General features: G+C 40.3%; 1 protein-coding gene and 1 pseudogene across 1 annotated transcript; both read right to left on the bottom strand.

Moving 5' to 3' along the window:
* Positions 1-5,941: 5,941 nt before the first annotated feature.
* Positions 5,942-6,837, bottom strand: LOC119626272 (large ribosomal subunit protein eL8 pseudogene; annotated as a pseudogene).
* A 10,887-nt stretch (positions 6,838-17,724) lies between these two features.
* NPVF (neuropeptide VF precursor) lies at positions 17,725-21,702 on the bottom strand. Its single transcript, XM_073008648.1, has 3 exons — positions 21,518-21,702; positions 19,843-20,243; positions 17,725-18,333 (listed from the first exon to the last, which is right to left on the bottom strand). The coding sequence occupies exons 1-3, from the start codon at positions 21,653-21,655 to the stop codon at positions 18,282-18,284; spliced, it is 591 nt and encodes a 196-aa protein (XP_072864749.1). The 5' UTR covers positions 21,656-21,702; the 3' UTR covers positions 17,725-18,281.
* Between the last annotated feature and the right edge of the window lie 3,057 nt (positions 21,703-24,759).

The raw sequence follows: 24,759 nt of genomic DNA, 5'->3' as shown, positions 1-24,759 counted from the left end.
TATCTTTATGAGGTGGCAATTTTCTTTCTTTGAGGTATATCATAAGCCCAGAAGAGGGATTGTGGGCTCATGTGGTAGTTATATTTTTAATTTATTTAGAAACCTCTGTACTGTTTTCCATAATGGCTACACCGGTCTGCAATCCCCCAACAGTGTACAAAAATTTTCTTTTCTCCACACCCTTGCCAACATTTGTTATCTTTTGACTTTTTGATAATAGCCATCCTAACAGGTGTGAGGTGGTATCTCACAGTGGTTTTCATTTGCAGTTCCCTGATAATTAATGATATTGAGCACCTTTTCATATACCTATTGGCAATTCTTATTTCTCCCTTGAGAAATGGCTATTCACCTCTTTTGCCCAGTTTACAATCAGGTTATTTGTTTCCCCCCCTATTTAGTTGTATGAGTTTTTTAATAAGTTTTGATTATTAACCCCTTATCAGATATATGGTTTGCAAACACTTTTTCCCAATCCATAGGCTGCTGTTTCATTTTTAAAAAATTTTTAAAATAGTTTGATATAATACCATTTTTTTTGAAGCAAAATTTTCAAAATTATTTATTCCTCAGTTTTTTAAAATGTTCTTTCCAAATAACTTTTTTTTCCTCAATCTTATTTCTTCAGTATTTGAAATGATCCTGTGGTGTAGAGTCACTCATTTTCTTTTTTTTTTTTTATTATTATTATACTTTAAATTCTAGGGTACATGTGCATAACATGCAGGTTTGTTACATATGTATACTTGTGCCATGTTGGTGTGCTGCACCCATCAACTCGTCAGCACCCATCAACTCGTCATTTACATCAGGTATAACTCCCAATGCAATCCCTCCCCCCTCCCCCCTCCCCATAATAGGCCCCGGTGTGTGATATTCCCCTTCTCGAGTCCAAGTGATCTCATTGTTCAGTTCCCACCTATGAGTGAGAACATGCGGTGTTTGGTTTTCTGTTCTTGTGATAGTTTGCTGAGAATAATGGTTTCCAGCTGCATCCATGTCCCTACAAAGGACACAAACTCATCCTTTTTTATGGCTGCATAGTATTCCATGGTGTATATGTGCCACATTTTTTTAATCCAGTTTGTCACTGATGGACATCTGGGTTGATTCCAAGTCTTTGCTATTGTGAATAGTGCCGCAATGAACATATGTGTGCATGTGTCTTTATAGCAGCATGATTTATAATCCTTAGGGTTTATACCCAGTAATGGGATGGCTGGGTCATATGGTACTTCTAGTTCTAGATCCTTGAGGAATCGCCATAGTGTTTTCCATAATGGTTGAACTAGTTTACAATCCCACCAACAGTGTAAAAGTGTTCCTATTTCTCCACATCCTCTCTAGCACCTGTTGTTTCCTGACTTTTTAATGATTGCCATTCTAACTGGTGTGAGATGGTATCTCATTGTGGTTTTGATTTGCATTTCTCTGATGGCCGGTGATGACGAGCATTTTTTCATGTGTCTGTGGGCTGTATGCATGTCTTCTTTTGAGAAATGTCTGTTCATATCCCTTGCCCACTTTTTAATGGGGTTGTTTGTTTTTTTATTGTAAATTTGTTTGAGTTCTTTGTAGGTTCTGGATATTAGCCTTTTGTCAGATGAGTAGATTGCAAAAATTTTCGCCCATTCTGTAGGTTGCCTGTTCACTCTGATGGTAGTTTCTTTTGCTGTGCAGAAGCTCTTTAGTTTAATTAGAACCCATTTGTCAATTTTGGCTTTTGTTGCTGTTGCTTTTGGTGTTTTAGACATGAAGGCCTTGCCCGTGCCTATGTCCTGAATGGTATTACCTAGGTTTTCTTCTAGGGTTTTTATGGTATTAGGTCTAACATTTAAGTCTCTAATCCATCTTGAATTAATTTTCATATAAGGAGTAAGGAAAGGATCCAGTTTCAGCTTTCTACTTATGGCTAGCCAATTTTCCCAGCACCATTTATTAAATAGGGAATCTTTTCCCCATTTCTTGTTTTTCTCAGGTTTGTCAAAGATCAGATGGCTGTAGATGTGTGGTATTACTTCTGAGGGCTCTGTTCTGTTCCATTGGTCTATATCCCTGTTTTGGTACCAGTACCATGCTGTTTTGGTTACTGTAGCCTTGTAGTATAGTTTGAAGTCAGGTAGCGTGATGCCTCCAGCTTTGTTCTTTTGGTTTAGGATTGTCTTGGCAATGCGGGCTCTTTTTTGGTTCCATATGAACTTTAAAGCGGTTTTTTCCAATTCTGTGAAGAAACTCATTGGTAGCTTAATGGGGATGGCATTGACTCTATAAATCACCTTGGGCAGTATGGCCATATTCACGATATTGATTCTTCCTATCCATGAGCATGATATGTTTGCCTGGCAGAGACACAACAAAAAAAGAGAATTTTAGACCAATATCCCTGATGAACATCGATGCAGAAATCCTCAATAAAATACTGGTAAACCGAATCCAGCAGCACATCAAAAAGCTTACCCACCATGATCAAGTGGGCTTCATCCCTGGGATGCAAGGATGGTTCAACACACGCGAATCAATAAACATAATCCAGCATATAAACAGAACCAAAGACAAAAACCACATGATTATCTCAATAGATGCAGAAAAGGCCTTTGGCAAAATTCAACAGCCCTTCATGCTAAAAACTCTCAATAAATTCAGTATTGATGGAACGTATCTCAAAATAGTAAGAGCTATTTATGACAAACCCACAGCCAATATCATACTGAATGGGCAAAAACTGGAAGCATTCCCTTTGAAAACTGGCACAAGACAGGGATGCCCTCTCTCACCACTCCTATTCAACATAGTGTTGGAAGTTCTGGCCAGGGCAATCAGGCAAGAGAAAGAAATAAAGGGTATTCAGTTAGGAAGAAAAGAAGTCAAATTGTCCCTGTTTGCAGATGACATGATTGTATATTTAGAAAACCCCATCATCTCAGCCCAAAATCTCCTTAAGCTGATAAGCAACTTCAGCAAAGTCTCAGGATACAAAATTAATGTGCAAAAATCACAAGCATTCTTATACACCAGTAACAGACAAACAGAGCCAAATCATGAATGAACTTCCATTCACAATTGCTTCAAAGAGAATAAAATACCTAGGAATCCAACTGACAAGGGATGTAAAGGACCTCTTCAAGGAGAACTACAAACCACTGCTCAGTGAAATAAAAGAGGACACAAACAAATGGAAGAATACCATTTATTTAGTTTTACTTTTTAGGTCTGAGATTTTGGTATGATATACAAAAAGCTATTGCTGAAGCCAATATCCAGGAGATTTCCCCCTATGTTCTCTTCTAGGAGTTTTATACTTTCTGATCCTATATTTATGTCATTTACCCATTCTGAGTTGATTTTGGTGTATGGTGTATGATGGATACGGGTCTAATTTTGTTCTTTTGCATGTAGAACTCTGGTTTTCCCAGACATCATTCAGTGAAGCAACTATCTTCTCTCCATTGTGCCTTGTTGGTGTCCTTGTTACAAATTAGTTGACTGTATATGTTTAGATTTATTTCTGGGCTCTACATTCTGTTCTCCTACTACATGTGTCTGCTTTTATGCCAGTACCCTACTGTTTTGATTACTATAGCTTTGCAATATAGTTTTAAGTCAGGAGTGTGATGCCCCCAACTGTGTTTTTCCTTTTCAGAATTGTTTTGGATGTCTGGGGTCTTTTATGGTTCTATTTGAATTTTAGGATTGTTTTTATAGGGCAAGGGGAGTGGGCATCCTTGCCTTGTAGCAGGTCTTAGTGGTAAAGATTTCAGTTATTCCCCATTGATTATGTTAGCTGTGAATTTTTGGTAAATGGCCTTTATTATGTTGAGAACTTTTTTTTCTATACCTAAACTGTTGAGAACTTTTATCAAGAAAGGATGCTGGCCTTTGTCCAATGCTTTTTCTGTACCAGTTGAAATGATCATGTGATTGTCTTTCATTCTGTTAATGTTATGTATGACATTGATTGATTTGCATATGTTGAACCAGCCATGCATGCCAGGGATAAATCCTACTTGATCATGATGTATAATTGTTTCGATGTGTTGTTGGATTGGGTTTGCTAATATTTTACTGAGAATTTTTGCATGAATTTTATCAGACAAATTGGTCTGTAGTTTTATTTTCTTGTGATATCTTTGTCTGGCATAGGTATCAAGGTGATGTAGGCCTCATAAAATGAGTTTGCAAATATTTCTTTGGGCTCTATTTTTCAGAAGAGTTTAAGAAGTACTGGTATTAATTCCTCTTAGAATGTTTGGTAGAATTCAGCTGTGAAGCCATCAGACCCTGACTTTTCTTTGTTGGGAGGTTTCTGACTGCTTCTTCAATCTCTCTCTTTATTATTGGTCTGTCCAGGTTTTCTGTTTCTTCCTGACTCAGTCTTAGTAGGTTGTATGTTTCTAAGACTTTATTTCCTCTGGTTATTCAGTTTGTGGGCAAATAATTGTTCAAAATAGTCTCTTATAATCCTTTTTATTTCTGAGTCATCTATTGCAATTTCTTCACTTTCATTTTTGATTTATTTATTTGAGTCTTCTTTCTTTTCCCTTAAATTAGCTAAGGGTTTGTCAATTTTGTTTATTTTTTCAAAAAAACTTTTAGCTTTGTTGATTCTTTCTATGGCTTTTTCTGTGCTTAATTTGATTTATTTCTGTTCTGTTTTTCATTATTTTCTTCCCTCTGTTTAATTTCGTGTTTAGGCCAGGCACACTGCTCATACCTGTATTCCTAGTGTTTTGGGAGGCTGAGGTGGGAAGATCTCTTGAGCCCAGGAGTTCAACATCAGCCTGGTGAACACAGCAAGACCCTGTCTTTACAAAAAATAAAAAGTTAGCTGGACATGGTGGCACACACCTGTGGTCTTAGCTATTTGGGAGACTGAAGTAGGAGGATCGCTTGAACCCGGGAGGTAGAGGCTGCAGTGAGCCAATTGCACTATTGCACACCAGCTTGGGTGACAGAGTGAAACCATGTCTCAAAGTAAACAAAAATTTGTGTTTTGTTCTTTTTCTAGTTCCTTGTGGTGTAATGTTAGGTGGTTTATTTAGGGTCTTCCCCTTAAAAACATTTTTTTTTCACTGTCACAAATTTTACACAGTCTTTCTTCTTTTTTGTTGTAGGTATGTGTTGTTATAAAGTTTGCTCTTAGGACTGCTTTTGTTGTATCCCATAGGTTTCGTTATTGATGATATATTTTATGTACTAATGTGAAACCTCCCATATATATATATATACACATATATATATATATATACACACACACACACACATATATATACTTTCTTTTTTTTGATATGGAATCTCACTCTGTCTCCCAGGCTGGAGTGCAGTGGCGTGATCTCGGCTCAATGCAACCTCCTCCTCCCAGGTTCAAGTGATTCTCCTACCTCAGCCTCCAGGGTAGCTGGGATTACAAGTGTGCGCCACCATGTCTGGCTAATTTTTGTATTTTTAGTAGAGATGGAGTTTCGCCATGTTGTCCAGGCTGGTTCAAATTCCTGACCTCAGGTGATCTGCCCACCTTGGCCTCCCACAGTGCTGGGATTACAGGTGTGAGCCACCGCTCCTGGCCTCCAAGATATATCTTAACGGAAAAAAAAATTAAGGTACAGAATAGTCATAGGGTATGCTACCATTTGGATAATAAAATAATTACGTACTTTCTTTTTTTTTTGAAGGAAAATTTGTATTACTTTAATTATTTTTGTGTACAGAAAACTCAACAGTGTACATTTAACTCAGTTTAGTGGCAAGTTCTTTTTTTTTTTTTTTGAGAGAGAGTCTCACTCTGTCGCCCAGGCTGGAGTACAGTGGCGCGATCTCGGCTCACTGCAAGCGCCGCTTCCCGGGTTCACGCCATTCTCCTGCCTCAGCCTCCGGAGTAGCTGGGACTACAGGCGCCCGCCACCACACCCGGCTAGTTTTTTGTATTTTTAGTAGAGATGGGGTTTCACGTGTTAGCCAGGATGGTCTGGATCTCCTGACCTGGTGATCTGCCCACCTCGGCCTCCCAAAGTGCTGGGATTACAGGCGTAAGCCACCGTGCCTGGCCGGCAAGTTCTTTAACCTTTGCCTTTTCAAGCTTGGCAATGTGAGCCACAGACTTGGGACCCAGGACATTGCCTCCCCAGTGATGGCAGATCTCATCGTATCTGTTGTTGTAGTTGGTCCTGATAGCTTCCACCAGCTTAGCCAAAGCTCCTTTGTCTTCCGAGTTCACCTGTGTGAAGGCCACAGTGGTCCAGGTCTTCCTGTGGACTATATGTCCCAGTCTTGCCTTCCTCTTGATAATGCAGGGGAAGAGACCCCCATTTTACGACACAAGGCAGGCAAGAAGACAACCAACTCGACGGGGTCCACATCGTGTGCAGTCACCACCAGCTGATCCTTCTTGTTCTCCACCAGGGTGGCGACGGTGTAAACTCCTGCTTGCAGGACAAGTGGTCTCTTAGTGGAGATGTCCCCTTTGCTGGCAGCTTTCTTCTCAGCCTGGACCAACAGCCTCTGCTTCTTCTCTTGCTTTGTCTCTGGTCTGTAGTTGTGGGCCAGTTTAAGCAGCTGAGCAGCTGTTCCGCGGTGCAGGGCCTGGGTGAACTGGTTAATCGCACGCAGGAGGCACTTTCAAGCCGCTTATAGAGGATGACTCTCTGCTGCTGCAACCTGATATACTGGGACAATTTCATGAAGCAGGTGAGGTCTCTTTTGGGCTGGATGTCCTGTCCAATGCCAAAATTCTTAGGCCTTTTGTCAAACGGGGGATTCACCACTTTCTTAACCTCCCTGCTTCCTCATGACAGTGGGGGCGGGAGCCGCCTTCTTCCCCTTGGCCTTCTTTCCTTTCGGCATCTTGGGTGGCAGGAGGAAAGAGTCATATTTTCTTATAAATTACATACACACACACTTTCTTATATGCCCATAGAAAATTTCTGGAAATATGCACAAGAACCTGGCCACATGGGTTGACTTTGGCCAGGGGAATTGGTAACTAGAATTGAATGGGGAGAGGGAGAGGTTTCACTATATTTTTATATATATATATGTTACACTTTAAGTTCTAGGGTACATATACACAATGTGCAGGCTTGTTGCATATGTATACATGTGCCGTGTTGGTGTTTTTTTTGCACCTTGTGAATTTTCAACTGTGTTGCTCATTTGGTACAGGTTGGTTTTTCTGGAAGCAGATGCTGAGATGCACTTTGGAGTACAAGACGTTTATTGAAGATCAACACCTGAGGAAGAAAGATAAGGAAGAGAAGAACTGGGCAGAAAAAGAAGTCCATCTGTGAGGAAACCTTGGCAAGACCTTGGCTAACCCTCTGTGACGCTCCGGAGCACGTATGGCCTGCCAGAGCAATCCAGGTGGCTGTAAATGGCCTTTATACCCCTTTTTTGACAAGGTGTTGGATGCCACTGAACTGGGAAGGCATTCTGGTGGGCCACATAGCTCTTCGCAGCTGAACATTCCCTGCTAGATCTGACAGCTTGGGTAGCAAATCTTACTGTGAAGGGAGGTGTAGGTATCATGTCTTAACAAGGACACAAGTTTTTCTGTCCCCTCACTTTGCTGAGAATTTGGTTGGGTATAAAATTCCAACAAAATTTAGAGGTAGGACAATTTATTTTCAGATAAATAAATCTTCATGAAACTTACCTCTTGGGCACTCCTTTCTATTGGTTTATGTCAATGATATTCCCCCTTGGTCTCTAAATTAGTATCCAAATGCATTTTTTTTTTTTTTTGAGACAGAGTTTCATTCTTGTTGCCCAGGCTGCAGTACAATGGCACAACCTCAGCTCACTGCAGCCTCTGCCTCCCAGGTTCACGCGATTCTCCTGCCTCAGCCTCCTGAGTAACTGGGATTACAGGTGCCCGCCACCACACCCAGCTAATTTTTTGTATTTTTAGTAGAGACAGGGTTTCACCTGTTGGCCAGGCTGGTCTCGAACTCCTGACCTCAGGTGATCCATCTGCCTCGGCCTCCCAAAGTGCTGGGATTACAGACGCAAGCCACCATGCCTGGCCATCCAAATGCAATTTTCAACTGATGCACCTGGTATAATAATGATTTTTAGACGATTGTAGCCAAATAGAGGAAATCATAACAAATGGCAAGTAGTTGCTTCTGGGGAAGAGGAATTGGGATTGGATGAAGTTGAGACTTGGGATGGTCATTTTCCATCCAACTGAGACATTTTTGAGAGTGAAAGGGATCACTGTTAATAATTACACTGGGATAATAGGCATAAATTGTGCTATTAATTAAGTCGTGCCTCCCCCCACCCCACCGCCCCAAGTTCATGTGTTGAAGCCCTGACCTCCAATGTGATTGTATCTGGAAAGACGGTCTTTAGGAAGTACTTAGGGTTCAATGAGGTCATAATGATGGGTCCCTAATCCTATAGGACTGTGTCCTCCTAAGAAGAGGAAGAGAGAGGTAGCGATCTCTTCATGCACATGCACCAAGGAAAAGATATGCGAACACATGGTGAGAAGTGGCCATCTGCAAGCCAGGAAGACAGCCCTTGCCAGAACTCCACCATGCTGGCATCCCAGTCTCAGACTTCCATTCTCCAGAATGGTGAAAAATACATAAATGTCTGTTGTGTAAGTCACCCAGTCTACAGTATTTGTTGTGGCAGCTCAAGCTGACTCATATACATCAGAACTGTCCCTGGGAAACGGGTGATTTGCCTTGTGGAATTCTTTGGAATTTTAAATCTTTATACATGTATTTCTTTGTTAAAGATAACAATAATTTTAAAAGAAGAATTATAAGGGTTTAGAAGTCAACTCATAAATCTTCACATCTCATGCAGAAATGACATGTGTGATATTCCTGTTGTATAACCATCCTGGAACACCTTCTTGTGGCTCATGTTAGATCTATTTCTGGGCAGCTATAATTGTTAGAAGATTCTTTCAAATTTGTCAGTTTGTAACTGCCACCAATAGATGATAATACAGAAGCTTTTCTCTTCTGTGACTAGCCCTGCTTTTAAAAGTGCAGTCCTTTTCTTAGTGCACAAGGAGTGACACCTCCACCCTGTCCCAACCCCATCTTAGCTGTAGCACTGTGCTGTGTTTATTAGTGTTAGAGTGAAGAGCGGGGAGATTTGAAAAGTGGGGAGAGCGGGTTTGTGTAGGTTAAGAAACCAGACCTCAGAAATGATTTAATGTCTTGGATAAAGTCACGCATAACCCTACAAGGTAAAAGCTGTATCAGGTTTGATTGGCAAGTGAGTGCCTCATGCATCAGAGAAGTCACCGTCTGCAGTGATGTATAACCCCTGGCTCCCTGCTGGCTCCGTTCCCCCATCAGCCTGCTGCCATTGCCCTCTCGCTCTCCCATGATGTAGGACATAGCTGAGATTGACAGAGAGAGAAGGTTGAAGGGGCAGTAGTTAAAATGTCACCCACCCACACTGAAATCCAAATGGCTTAATTTACCATGATGTGTTTTAATTAATGAGAGTGAAAAAGTGAAGAGGTTGTACTTTCTAATCAAACAAAGTAATGTCTTAGTTACTGAAATGCAAACGACTTCATTGGGAGGGAAGGAAAGTTAATTAGGTCACATAGATAAATTAGGAGGAAGCTAAAACCATCATTGCCATAATTAGATCTTTGCCACAATTAGTTGGTTTGTAGTAAAAGAGAATACATATAGACATTAAAGATTCAAATGTAAGTATTTTCGCATTAGATTGCTTTGTGACTTTGGTGACTTTCAATTTTATAATAAATACCACCATTACATTCCACTGCCGACATTTTAATGTAAAAATAGTCTTGCTTATTCTCAATGGGTGCTATTTTAAGTCCTCTGCCTTTTCTAGAGGATGTGCTGATTCCTTGCTGCTAAGAAGTGATCCTTAATGTGTAACTAGACTTAAGATGCAACAAACATGTTTACTTTTGCCTTCTTTAAACTGTTGGAATTATATTTTAGTTTAAAATTTAAAAAGTTTTAAGGTTATTAACTGAGCCTTAAGTGTACAGTATAAAACAAGAAGGTCTTTTTGTTGTGCTGGTGGTGTTTATTGTTGTTTTGGTCTAAGAATTTAAAATTAATTATGCACAAATGTGGAGTATTTTCTGCCCTCTAGTGGTTAAAAGTAATTTTGCAATATTGGTTACATCTTAGTGCTTTCAACTACAAAGGAGGAAGCTAGGTGATATTTTAAAAGCAGTTTGCAAATTATGTTGGTGCATTGCTGTAGCTAATTATTGTTGTTGCATATTTTAAGAAAGAGAAACAATAGTTTTATGTTTTATTAACCACAATATACCAATGCTTAGAAATCTGGCAAGAAGGGAAATAAATTTTAAGATAATTTTTCTTCAGGATTAAAATAATATTTCTCTACTTCTACAAAGAGAGTATTAATTTGACATTAATCTAGTTATAATTTAATTCCACTCCTGATTCTAATCGTGATTTTCCTGTTTGGCTTCTTTCATACTTTAGTTCCTATATTTAGGAAGAGAATAATGGGTGATAATACTTTCTATTTCCTAAGCTACACATAGGATTATATGTATCACATTCATGTTATATTATGAAAGGAAAACGCTGTGGCATGTTTTATGAGCAATTATTTTTATTAGTTATCCTTGGGCATCTATTTGACTAATTATTATTATTATATATTCTAAGATATTAAGTGCAAAGGTTCTAAATTTTATTGACTGCAATGTAAAAAGATCAGGGAAGCAGATGAGAAGCAAAGTACAAATAGGCTATTAGGAAGAATGTGAAGGAGCCCAGAAGGTCAAAGAAAAGTGCTATAAAATAGCAGATGAGTGATTGTTGACCATTCTTCATTTCTTAGGAAAATTAAACTAATCAACTCTTCATTTTCATTACTGCGCTGAAATTAATGTCTGTCCATCTCTGACTGCTAACAGGAACCTTTGCTGTCTCAGGCATTTCCAAAGAAGCAGTCGCTCTGGTCTCAGGTGAATCTAATACATTATAAACTGGTGAGATGATAAAAGAGTTCAGGAGAGAAAAAGATTAGCAACTACTACCCCCTTTTAAGACAGGCTTAACGGGGCTGTAGGAAAAATTTAAAGTTCTGGTGAAAAATGTGACATTACTAAACAAGAGTCTGTCATTTATAAATCCTTATTTTTCTCATAGGATTTTATTTTGTGTGTGTGTGTGGTAGCTAAAGTAGCACTTAAGCTTTGGGTGTGATTTTGTAGGTATTAATAGTGTGAGCATAATTAGTGAATAGTATCAGACTATGTAAAAAGGCAAGTGAAATGTACTTAATGCCACTGAATTTTATGCATCAATATGGTTACAATGGTCAACTTTATGTTATATATATTTTACTACAATTTAAAAAATTTGAAAAGGGCAAATGAAATCTTTCTGATTTTTAGTATTTCTAGCAATGGTGAATAAAATGTGCAACATCTAATAAACATTTCAGGAACTCTGGGCCACTTAATAAGAAATCCAAGTAAACACTGGATATAATAAAGAGGGACAAATGCTCACCACATACTATTTTCTGAATACAGGCCTCACTCCAAGAAGCAAGCGATTCTGTTTTCCACAGAGCATTCAGCTGCGCACGCCCATCTGAGTGAGAGGGAGGGAACGGCTGCTACAATTCATGCCAGTGCGCAGGAGCAAACTTACTTCTGATTGATTTTAATTCCTTTACTGCTTTGTCCTAATTCATAAGTGAGATCTGTAGCAGACCGCAAATAACCCAGGGAGGCAAGACCCATCCAGGCAGAAGTTTACCTACTGACTGCCTTTGCCTTCACTCTATTTGCCATGACTGCATATTTCAGGGGCTCTCTGGACTGCTACAATTTCCTTTTATTACAAAATTAAAAAAAAAAATAGAGATGGAATCTCACTATGTTGCCCAGGCTGGTCTCGAACTCCTGGTTTCAAGTGATCTACCCAACAGCCTCCCAAAGTGCTGGGACTACAGGCGTGAGCCACCATGCCTGGCTTGGACCACTTCAGTTTTACTACTGAAGCAGAAACTGACAGTCACATTTTATCATCAACAATAGCACCTTGTTTGCTAAAGGATAAAAATCAAGAAACATGACTTGCTCCTTGAGAGTCCAAGATAAAAGTGGTCAGGCTTGTATTCTGTGTTGCTTTTACCTTTTACAATCACTCATGACTGGTAAGGTAGGCATCTCCTTGCCTGCTGTAGAAGTAGATACCTTAAAGAACAACTAAACTAAAGCTCTTCAGGAATCTGTGGTCTTTCTTTCTTCCCATTCTTCCTCCCTTCCCCTCTCTTCCTTCTTCTCCCTCTTCGTACCTTGCCTCCTCTCTTCCTTTCTCCCCCGCTGCTCCTGCCTGCCTCCCTTCCTTCTAAAATCTTTATATAGTGTTTTAAAATGCCAAGGATTTACTCCTGGGCTTCAGTGTATCTGTTTTTTTCTTATTTAAACATAATTCAATGCATGTTTCCTGAATGCTTAGTATGCTGCAGGTTTGGATGGCAGGTGGTTGTGTGGTAGTGAACAGGGCAGTGGGTGATGGTTCAAAAGAGAAACACTTAAAAATCAGACCTTGGTTGAACCCACTTGTTAGCTCCCATTTCTTGGGAAAGTTCTTTCTGAGCTCAGTTCTCATGCATAAAAATGAGTATTAACGGAAGTGGTTAAAATAACCTTAAATGCTACAATATATAGTTATCATAACAATTAATAATCACTATTATTATGAAGCTGGGAGGAGGGGAGTCAAAGATGATTACAGCAGTCTACTGCAGTGGTTTCTAATTAGGGATGACCCCCCACTCCACCCTCAGGAGCATTTAGCAATGTCCGGAGATATTTTCGGTTGTCACAATAGGTGAACGATCCTACTTGCCTCTGGTGGTTAGAGGCTTCTGATGCTGCTAAGCATCCTACGATACACCAGGAAGTCCCCACAACAAAGAATGACACAGTCCCAGGTGTCCATAGAACCACTGTTAACCCTGGTTTAGTGAAGAAAAACCATTAATATATGTTTCATATTTTCTATAACAAAGCAGTGAGCGCGTATGGGGGGGGGACCCATTAAGTTGTCCACTTGATATTCATGCTCTTTTTTCATATAATGGTGGTTGAGACAATGTGCCTAATGGAGAAACGACATTTCCCAGTCTCACCTGCAGAGTGGGGTGATCAATTACATGAAAGAGGAAGTAGTCAGATGATGCACTTTATTTATTTTATTTTATTGTAAGTGCTGGGATACCTGTGCAGAACGTGCAGGTTTGTTACATAGGTATATATATGCCTTGGTGGTTTGCTGCACCCATCAACCCGTCATCTAGGTTTTAAGCCCCGCGTGTGTTAGCTATTTGTCCTCATGCTCTCCTTCCCCTTGCTCTCCACCCCACTGAATGGTGCTCTTTAAACAGGTTTTTTTTTTTTTTTTTTTTTTTTAAGGAAAGAGCACCCCTTTACCTGGCTCGTTTGTTTCTACTGCCTGGAAAGGGACGTGCCGGCCTGGTGGAGCCATGTACTTGGGCCGGTGCAGCAGCAGGATGGGAGGGTCTGGATCCTGGATGAGGGTGTGCAATTCCCATGCCAGCCCAGAACTGCTTCCTTCCCGACCATTTTGGGTGAGGAGAAAAAAACGTTTCTCTTGGTTAAAACAGTATTATTTAGGTTTTTATTATATGCAGTTATATCCAAATTTGACCTGTGTCTCAAAGGATTTTGATTGGTAGAAAAAAGGCCTTTGAGCAGAAGGAACTAGCAGGAACGAAGGCACGGAAATGTGAAAGTGCATGTTTTCAGGAAATAACTTGTGGATTGGTGTGTTAATTATGTAATAAGAAAACTTGGGTCACAGAGCCTCACATAATGTTCCCAAGAAGCTCTTCAAGGGGAAAAAAGGAATAAACACACAGAGGGCAACACACTCACCTTCCTTGTCCATTTCATTTTGTTGGTCACAGTCAGGTGAACACTGACCTTTCATTTTTCTCACTGAGAAATTTGTCCCAGAGTCAATACTTTTTTTTTTTTCCTTTTTGTATTTCTCAAGGTCATTGTCATAGTGTGATGTATGAAATGCGGACCTGAGAGCACGTGAGAACCACCTTCCATGAAAACCCTTGCTGTGTGTTGGTGTGTCCCATCCCAGTGTCCCTCTGAAGCCCCGCACTCTGCTGCCTTCACAGGCCAGCTGAAGCTTGGGTTAGGACCAGTCCAGATGGAGTTTCCTTGGGAAAGGGAAGTGTTGGAAGAGAAGAGAAGGGTGGAACGGATATTTGGAAGGAAGTGCCTGGAAAAGCACATTAAGGAGAAAAACACAATTACCACCTCACTTCTATTTTATCCCACTGTCAATGCCAGTATTTGGAGGAAGTTCAATCTAAATTACTGAAATGATTTTGATTGTTCTGGCATTATGTTCTTAACACCTAAATGGCCAATCAGATAACAGTATTCGTCAGTAAGTTGGATTAGATATTAACTTAAAATAATTCTAGACATAATATTTTATTATAGTGATTCTTAAAAACTTTATGGGTTTACAAACCCCTTTGAGAATCTCCACAAGAATTATGAACTCTCTCTCCAGAAAAATGTGTATATACGCTTACTGATTCAGACAAAACATCATTTTAGCAGCCGTGAGCACTCCGCTTAAGGAGAGATTCATCTTTGTTGCAAAGGATGTGAAAAGTGAAGTTTTAACCCAAACCCCCAAAACTAATAGATATACAATTCCGAAGTCAGATCACTATTTGCAGACTTTCTAAAGGATGTGGTTGGAAACTGGTTCCACCAGTCCTCATTTCCTTCACTGACTTAAGACAATAAAAGGATAGTGTTTGGGTTCAGGAGAGATTCCTTTGGAGAGAGCTGTTACATCATCGCTGTGAGCTGGTACCTGTGTCCATGCCCAGGGGTCTGGAATTACTGCTTCCTCACCCTTCATCAGGGAGGGGCTTCCACAGGATAAGGAAATATATTCTATGAGGTTGAGAAAAACAAAAGCCAAAAAGGCTGAAGAGCCTGGGAGCAGCAGGACAGAGGAGCCATTTGGGATCACAGCCAGGTGTGGAGGGTCAGCTGCGCACAACCAGACACATGCTGCGGCAGGCAGAGAGTTCCTGGAGATGTTTCAAGTCCTACTCAAGAGGACCCTGGAAGAGAAATAAGCATGTATGGAGTGGATGCCCGTGCCCCAGGGCTGAGGGCCGAGGCCGCGGTGGGGCCTGGAAGGTTTCACAGTACGACAGAATGGCAGGGAGAGGGTCCAGTAATGGTTGGCAGCGCCATCCCCTGAGTCCTGAGAGTAAGTCCATTCAGGTGAGAACTACCTCATCCCCTTTCCTCTCATCCCAAATTCTCTTAACTCCCAGTGCAGTCCCAAAGGCAGCCAGGGAGAGAAGGAGCAGATGAGGGTGGAAGAGAGAACAGAAGCCAACCACGGTCCTGTCTCCAGACTTAGGCCTCAACAAGGGAAGGGTGCAGAATGAATGTATGAGCAGCTGAATGCAGGCTGAAAGGTTGATGACAATGGCATTGAGACTGTGTGTTTTTGACTCAGAGAGGCCAAAGGCTTGACATTACTTAAGAGAGAAGTGAAGTTCATGGCATCTGGCCAAGTTTTCACTGAGAGTCAGAGGAAGATTTCTGCACACCCTCTTCCCCATCCCTTGTATTAGAAAGCGGCAGTGGGGCACAAAAATAAATTTGCATTTTGAGCACACTTCATGAATCATACAGTTATATTTTGTACCCACTGTAGGATGGAAGCAGACCTCGCAGGTCTGCATGAAGCCGGCTTTTGGGTTCGATGTAGAAAATGGAAGCTGCTCTGACTAACAAACAAGGGTGTTGTGGGATCCAGCAGGGCTGAGTCTGCGGGAAGCAAGACAGGCTACATGATATGCAGGGTTCAGTGCAAAATATAAATGTGGGGCCCCTTGAAATACTTAAGAAATTCAAGACAGTGACAGCAGAACACTGAGCCAAGCGTGGGGCTTTGTGTGACTGCAGGGATTGCACACGCATGAAGCCACTCTGGAGTGAATAACAGAGGTCAGAGAGGAGGGGAACTTGCCAGTGGTCCAGTTAATGAGGGACCCGGAAGAGGCCTGATGGAGACTTGCCCAGTGAAATGCTGTACCGTGCAATCCCGCAAATCCTCTGCAAAATCACAAGCTCCACATTGAGTTACGTGAGTGGGGTTCTTATGGAAGCTGGTGAAGGAGCTGGTGTGGTGGCACAACAGAATAAGCCAAGCAGATGAGGGGACAGCCAACAGTTGGTTATTCAGCTAACATTTCCCGTAGATTAGGGGCTTAGGTAAAGAACCCATTTCTATGACAAGAAGTTTCCCTGTGTCATACACTCTCACGGGACCAGGTGGTCTTTTATTTATTAGTGTAGCAGGATGTTGCAGGATACTCTCTCTGTCACTCAGAATTGGCAACTGGGGACCACAACTGGAGGTGTACGGAGAGGCTAAATACTTTAGAAGAGATGCTAAGTAAAGAGAACCATGGATGGTGGGAGCCAGACACCTGCTCGTGGTTTGCTAAGACCTGGCAGAGCCACAGCAGCCCTCCCTGCCTTGGCCGTGCCCTTCCAACATGTGCAGATATGAGAGTCTGCCTTGGAGGGGGCCTGCTGCAGTTGCTGCTCCCCCAAGAAGCCAAGTAAGAGTGGTTCCTAGAAAACCACTTCTAGAATATGGGGTTTTGACAGGCGCACTGCATGCTACTTCTGACTGGCTGCTTGCTTAGACAGTAGGCTTATAACCGGCCTGCCCCCTCCTAAACAGGGACAAGAGGGGTGGAGACAACGGGGGACAGTGGAGTGGCAACCTGCAGTCCACCCTTGGGCTGGCTGGGATGTCTGTATTCTCTATGCATCAAGCGGGTACTGGGAGGGTGGCTGGCTTGAGCCTTTCTGTCTGGCAATAGAAACTATGGGGAGAACAGATGAGACGGGGGTAGCTGGAAGAGATCAAGTAGCATCCAGAGCCCCCAGGTAGGTGACCTGTGTGAAGGCCCCTGCAAGTCTTCCCGAAGAATGCTTTTGTAGAAGCAGCAACTTTATATAGAGAGGAGGAGACCGCTTCTCTTGACCATCCCCACTATCCCCATTCCTCCTGTGCCCTGGAGAAGATAGGAGGGGAGATTGTTTTTCAGAGCCTACCATGTTCCCTCCCAGCACCCTACCTCTCAGGCGAGAAAGGGGAGGAAGGGAGAAAGAGCAGACCTGCCCCTTTCCCTTTAGGCCTTTCCTCCAGCCCAGCCAGACATGGGGGTGGGTGGGGACATTTTATTTTTGGATATGAGGTTGGTGTCTTCAACTGGACTTGACAAAGTTTTTTAATATCAGGAAGTGACTGAGGGAGTTATGCAGTATGTCCAGGGTATCATTAAGGGAACTTTGATCAGCAGGGGCAGGAGATTCAACACAGCCCAGCGGGGGGCACAATGGGAGAAAAATAAAACAATTTCCTGTGTGCGCCCGGTGGAGTTGAGACTGTTCAATAAACTAGTTATATCTGATTAAGGACTTCATATCCTCAGGATTAAAGGCACGTCACTGTGCATTTGTGTTGTGGTGTACTGAATTTATAAATTCTTAGTTGAGGAGTAGCCAGATCTTTTTGCAAACCAAAAACTTGAAATGTTAAATGAGGAGAAAAGAAACTCACCAGAAGCAAATTTCTGGATGTAGACAGAGGAGACACTAAAAGAGGTAACTCATAGTTTCCTTTTTCTTTTATCTCCCTAAAGTCTAAGAGTTTTTATTTTGTAGTATTACATGACACTTACATTTCAATTGATCACAGATTCATTAACATTTGACACAATAGAAAGGGTGTACAGAAACATGTTTATAAGTGATTTGTAATCCTTGTTCACTTATTTGTCAACCATGTTATTCTGGAAAATTATTTAATTTCCATCATAATGTTTTTCAGGGTGCTCTTCTGTTTAATTTTTTTTTAATTAAGTGTAACTGTGTCTATGATTTTTATATAGGGTAGTGAGGAGGGTCTTCTGTCTCTCTCTCTCTCAATTACCAGAGATTTCTAAAGCATTTGCAATGCTCTTTTTTATTCAGACAAAAATCATTTTAACTTTACATAACAAATATGCTTTAAATTTTTACAACTTTCAAGATACTATTATAGTCGTACTGACAAGGAAAAAGTGCCGTTGATGATCCATAGTTGATGAAATGTATGTAGCTGCTCTTCCTTGTGGTCTTTGCTATAGAGCCACTTGTAGATTACAGGCCACAGCTTTAGGGACAGGCTCCAGGTTTCTTATTTTTCTTGTTTCAATTCTGCATCATTCATTTTCTGGAATACCAGTCTCCTAAAATGTAAGCAGTACAAAATGTTCTCACCCATCAGAACAACAGCATGCAAGAGTGCATACAAATACAAGCCATAGTCCTAACTGCCTAATTATACTTGAGTTGAATTGTGTTGCACTTGACATGAGTGAGATATTGGGGAGATGCTGAATCTGTGATGGGCACTCAGGCCCAAACACTTATCATTGATTCATCTCTCTCCCTCCATACTGCTCCACTCCCAACATCTGATTAGCTGTCAATTGTGCCTCTGTATGACACCCCAGAACCTCAGCAGAAATGTCAGCGGTTCTCCCTCTCCTGATGAATGGTGCCCCAGGTCCTTGTCCGGGTCCTCAGTATCTGCGCTCTCTGCTCTTACTCTGTCTAGCCTTCTTTCTGTCCTCTTCGCATACATTTTGCTCTTGCCAAAGGGTGCCTCGGCTGTTCTTGGCTCACCTTGCTTTAGTGTCTAAAAATGACCCCCCCTTCCCACCAGTCTCCGAATGTTCAAGAGAAAGCTGCTTCTCAAAGGCAGGTTTCCACATACAGAAACATCCTCTTTTTTTCTGACCTTTCTGACTCTGCAGGACCTTATTAGTGCCTCTCTTATTTCATTTATCCTGTCAAATATTGAGGGCCTACTATGTGGCAGACACAGTTTTTAGGCTCTGGGGATATGGCAGTGGACAAAAATTATGGGATTTGTAGAACTGAAATTCTAATAAAGGCAATGCACCCTAAATATATGTCAGATGGGGATAAGTCACATGGAAAAGAAATGGAAAAGACATGGACCCTAAATATATGTCAGATGGGGATAATACCATGGAAAAGAACAAACCTGGAGTGTCCTGAGAAGGTCTCTCAGATAAGGTGACACAGTCTGCCACTGTACTTTCTTCAGGTCTCAACTAAAGCATCATGTTCTACTTCACATAAAAAAATTTTTTTAAGCATACACTACTATAAAATAATAGGTAGGTAGCTTGTTAATTTTTAAATCTTACATTCTGATATACACATAGGAGATAATACGTATTTCTTAATTAATATAAATAATGATTATAACAGAGTTTATAAGATGAGATCCAGAAAAAAGAAAACACTTTGATTAAAAGTCAAGAAAGAAAACCTGCTGCATTTGAGACCTGGATTATTGAGATGGGGTCCTTTACACCTGAACAACTCTCTCCCGTGAGACTTTTTATGTGGGAGAGGTCCAGCGCCAGACAATATCCTGTCATTGCATGGACTTAGTGAGCAGCTACAGGATAATGAGACTGATGCTCATATGTGGCTTGGGGGAAGCCATCTTATGATTTTATACTTTGAGCCATGCTTATTATACCTGGCCTTCTATAGTTCCCAATGTACAGGTATTCAGTTCCTTGTGTCTTTGCCTCTCTCTCCTTCCAGGAAACTTACTGTCTTAGAAATTTATGTTGAAAAGGTGTAGTCATTTTTAAAGTTTCTAGACCACCTCTATATAACTGCCCATGCACTTTGACTGGTTTTCAGGTATTTACCTTGATCGTTTTTGATCGGGATTCTGGATTTCTTGGTGCTGGCAGGTCATGGAGTAAAATAAGTCATTGGCACATGGTGAATGCAAGGATCCTTGACACAAATCACTCAGTGTCCTGCAGACACTTTTGGCTGTTGTCGTTCTCCCAAACCTTTGGGGCAGGTTAAGAACCCGTCTCACGAGGCTCACCTCCATATTTCTTCCAGATCTCAGAGGCAGGTTGGCTGTTGCTCCAGCACTTCTTTCTTCTTCAGCGTTCCTCCCAAATCTCAATGGCAAGTTGGCGACTGAGTGTGGCATTTTGTTGACTGCAGGTGTACTCATCTTAATGACATTTTTTGGTCCCCAATCTTTTAATTCCTCAAAATTGAGACTTCTTTCCCTTTTTGGGTATCCTCTAGGCTATAATTAGAAATGACCATTACAATAACATACTGTTGTTATAAGCAATAGATTTAAGCCCCCAATTAACTGAAATCTAGACTTTAATCTGCAGAATTGTTAAAGCTATAAACAAAGTTTGTGTTCTTATGTGCAGAATTTTTTAATAAATAATTTGTATTAAGCTTTTTAAAGCAATCTAGTTTCTCTGTCCCTAGACTATTGTAAGACAACCATAAAATATTTATAAAATATATATAGTGAATACAACAATGAGTTCAAGCAGCAGGAACATAATGAAGTTCTGAAATGAGGCAAAAGTTTATTTTACTGCAGTTATTGTCTTTTGTTTTTTTTTTTGATTCATGTTGTTTATGGAATATTTTATATATTTTTGTAATTTGATTTTGGAGAAAATTCCCATTCCTCTTTCATGGTTCTCTTTAAAGGCCAAAGTGGCACATGGAAACATGGTACGTCGAAACAGAGATGCTGGCCAGTTTTTGGGGTATAGTTGTAGGAGGCCCAGTGAATTTCTTTTTTTTATTCCATCTTACTGAGGGTTCCACTCTAAAGCTTTCTCAAGAAACCAATTGCATTTTTATTAGAATATAAAATACATTTTTAATAAAGAACCCATTGGTTTATGGGTTACTGCATCACAAATATGCCAACTTTGTAGGAACCATCTCAGATACAGAGAATATTTAATTAGATTTAGTCTTTACCATAGGAGCTTGTCCATATGGAGATTTTTAAATGATTGTTTTCTGATTATTGCTTAAGTAAAATGAGTATACACACTAATTTCAGCAGATTTGCAAAACATGTAAAAGAAAATAGAAACAATTTGCAATTTTACTATCTAGGGGTAGATACTTTATTAAGGTATAGATTTAGTACACATTGGCCAGTTTGTAATTGCTAAGCCCAAAATAAATGTTTTTTTTTTTGTTTGTTTTCAGTTTAAAACACTTTAAATGTCCAGCTGAAATGTATCCAAATCTTAGTTCTGCCAACCATTCACTACAAATATGCACTTGTGAGTTGATTGAAAATTATTAATGTGCTGTATGCTTGAACCATACTCACCAGTACAATTGTTATGACAGAAGCCAGACTGATCGCTGTTGTGCTAAATAATACGAGTTACATGCATACATTGTCAGAGGAAGGCTGAAGTTCGACAATAAAACAGAGTACACACCAACTGACTTCTTACTCTTTACAAAATCATTAGACTTAGGATTAATATTATATAATTAATGCTACTCAGAGAGATTTTAAAAACTTACCTCAGAATATTTGTCATAATTTTCTTTGCTGTGAAGACTGGACATCATTAATTCATCTGCACAAGAAATGTTTGATGTTAACAAGCTTGAAGTGGCTAAAGTCAATAAAATGAATAGTTTTGATGAAATAATTTCCATTTTGTCCAAATCTAAAATTTAGTCTCTATGTGCAGCCCAATGTTTATGAGATGAGAAAAAAATTGTGGTGTTTTTATATCGTCTAAAAACAAAGGCAAGTTTTTTTTTTAACAGTGAAATCCATCTCACACATTTTAAGTACTAATATTAATTAGAGTGTACAACTAAAATATGCATGTAAGGAATGTGAATAATTCATTCTGGGAAGACAGCAATGTTTGTGCTTGCAAATTCATTAACTTTGAAAATAATTTTCCTCATTATAAAAGAGCTTCTAATTAGGTAAATTTGGGGCGATAGTAATTAAGATTCCAAACAAACAGAATGCTTCATTTCTCTAAGCTTAAACAAAAAGTATTTTGTTTTTGGTGTTTGTGTCAATTCTTGAGGGAAGGAAATAGAAGTATTTAATCCATGCTAGCGATGGTTTTTTTTTTTTTTTTAATCTGCACAAAAGAGTCAGGCATAGTATTTTCAAAATGTCAAACAAAATTAAGAATGTGAAAAAATTATAATATCCCAACAAAATACCACGAATCCGTTTTTTGGTAAAATGCTGTTTGGTAATTAAAAAGCTTCAGGGGTCAGTGTCAGCTGTAACGTGAAGGATGTGTATACGAGCAAATACTCGAGAGGCATTTTGACAAACTGGAGTCTCAGGAGAAGCTGGAGGCAGTCAGACCCTCTGTATTTGCTCTAGGGGTCTTATTTTGTAAAGCTGTGTAAATCACCAAAATTTTCTTTCCATCAAGATGCTGCATCCTTCCTTCCTTCTCAAAGTCCTTAGGAAGATGAGCAGGGGCCTGGTAAGTCATATACATGCTAATTTTGTTGGTCCCAGGACACATATTATTTAGGTAATCACGTATTGCCAAAGGCATGCTGACATCATGGCATTAAAAGAGAATTTACAGAAATAAATGCATATTTACTGAAATGCCAAAGTGAATCTCTTTTGGAGCAGCTGATTGTTCTTAAATATCTGCCTTATCACTAGACTGCCTGGGTTCTAGAGACACCTTTACTTGTTCCCACCAGTCCCTCAGCCCTTTCAGGAGAAAAAGACTTGCATGGATTTCCAACAGTCCAGCTACTTCTAGACACAGACAGTTAGAGGTAATTCACAAAGAGTCGTAAAATTGCTCTGTTGTGTCTAGCACTGTGCCACCTCTCACATCTCTCACCAACCTACCGTATGTAATTTGAGACATGAGATGGCAGAAGTGAAGATCTTTCTTCGTATTGATCTCCAGAACAAGCCAGAAAGCTGAAAAACCACAGTGGGTGAACTCTTGTGATACAAACTTGCCTGTGGTCTCTCTTAAGGCATTTGACATCATTGGCTTCATTTGTTTTGGTCTGTGGTAGCCAAGAACACCACAGTAGGAGGCAATTAATTCAATTCATAGTCTAGTGTTAATTTTGTAATGCCATTATTGGATTATTTGGGTTTAATTTCCCTGAGGATTTAATACATTTCTCTTCCAAATTGTTCTTTTGCAAAATGCTGATGGAATTTCTCTCTCTCTCTCTCTGTGTGTGTGTGTGTGTGTGTGTGTGTGTGTGTGTGTGTGTAGTCAGTAGATCCAAACTTTTGAGAAATGGATGAATCAAGGGGCAAGTTTTATTGACTGAATTCACACCCCAGAAAAAGCAGAAGGCATCAGCCTGGGTCTTTTTCAAAATATATTTTCATCTAGTTGTCATTTTCAAATAAAGTGCAAATTTAGCAGCTCACCAGTTTTCAGTGCTGCTACTTGGGGTGTTGGCATATCCATTAGAGTTTTCCTGATTACAGTCAGCATCCACATATGGCTAATTGCTCCCTGCCTCCACCAGGTTGGGTCTCCAAGTTTGGAAGGTAATTAGAATTCTCTTATTAATATGGGGCTTGGACCAGGCATGTGGCTCATGCTTGTAATCCCAGCACTTTGGGAGGCTGAGGTGGGCAGATCACCTGAGGTCAGGAGTTCGAGACCAGCCTGGTCAACATGCTGAAACTTCATCTCTATTAAAAATACAAAAATTAGCCAGGAGTGGTGGCACATGCCTGTAATCCTAGCTACTCAGGAGGCTGAGGCAGGAGAATCATTTGAACTCGGGAGGCGGAGGTTGCCGTGAACTGAGATCACACCATTGCACTCCAGCCTGGGTGACAGAGTGAGACTCTATCTCAATAAAAAGAAAAAACAAAACAAACAAACAAAACAAACAAACAAAATGGGGCTTGGCTCTTTTCAATTATACCTTCATTTAACTTTGAAAGTGTTAACAGATATAGAACATATACAGTATGAAATCACCATAAATCTTTTGTTGAAATGTGTTACTGTATACATACATACAGATTAATTGGTTTAGGATCTCTTGATGAGACATATAAGCCTACGAAAAATTTTAAAAAATCTCTCTCTCGGACTTGTGACATTTAAATACACACTTCATTTGCTAAGATTTTAGTGGCTCTACGACTACTCAATTCTAAGCCTATCTCTCCAGCCTGGTCACTTCTCTTGAGCTTTTGAACCCCTCAAACACTCAGCTTCCTACCAGACAGTGCTGTTTGGACATCCCACAAGCATTTCAAGTTCAGTATGTCTGAAATGGAATTTATCTTTTCCATACCTATTTTTCCTCCTATGTTTCTCATTATGATGAATAGTACTGCATCAGTCAGGGTCCAATCAGGAGACAGAAAACACACAGTAACTTGAACAGAAAGTGATTAATATAAATAATTATTAATCATAACAGGAAATTAACTATAAAGGGGCAAAGAATACACTACAGTTGAGAGACAATATCCAAGGAAAGAACAAGCTGGTTGGAATTTAGATCATATTGGAGAAAGTGTGATGGCAGGGAGGTTTGCTGTGTTGCAGGCCAGAACTTATCTGTAGTCTCAAGCAGGAGACTTTTTGGAATGTAGGTAGGCCAGGCAACTTCTAGAATATCTGTGAGACTCCTAGGAATCTCTCACTGAAACCTAATGGGGGTGAGCACCATTGGATGACCCCACATGCTCTACTGGCCACTGCACACAGAGAAGCAAGCAAGTGGATGCATGATTAGATCAGGAAAAGTACCTCTTTGCTTTAGTAACT

Source organism: Chlorocebus sabaeus, chromosome 21 (assembly GCF_047675955.1).
Source record: "Chlorocebus sabaeus isolate Y175 chromosome 21, mChlSab1.0.hap1, whole genome shotgun sequence".
In the NCBI taxonomy this organism is placed as follows: domain Eukaryota; kingdom Metazoa; phylum Chordata; class Mammalia; order Primates; family Cercopithecidae; genus Chlorocebus; species Chlorocebus sabaeus.
Note: the sequence above shows the minus strand (reverse complement) of the source record. Positions and strands in the feature narration are given on the sequence as shown.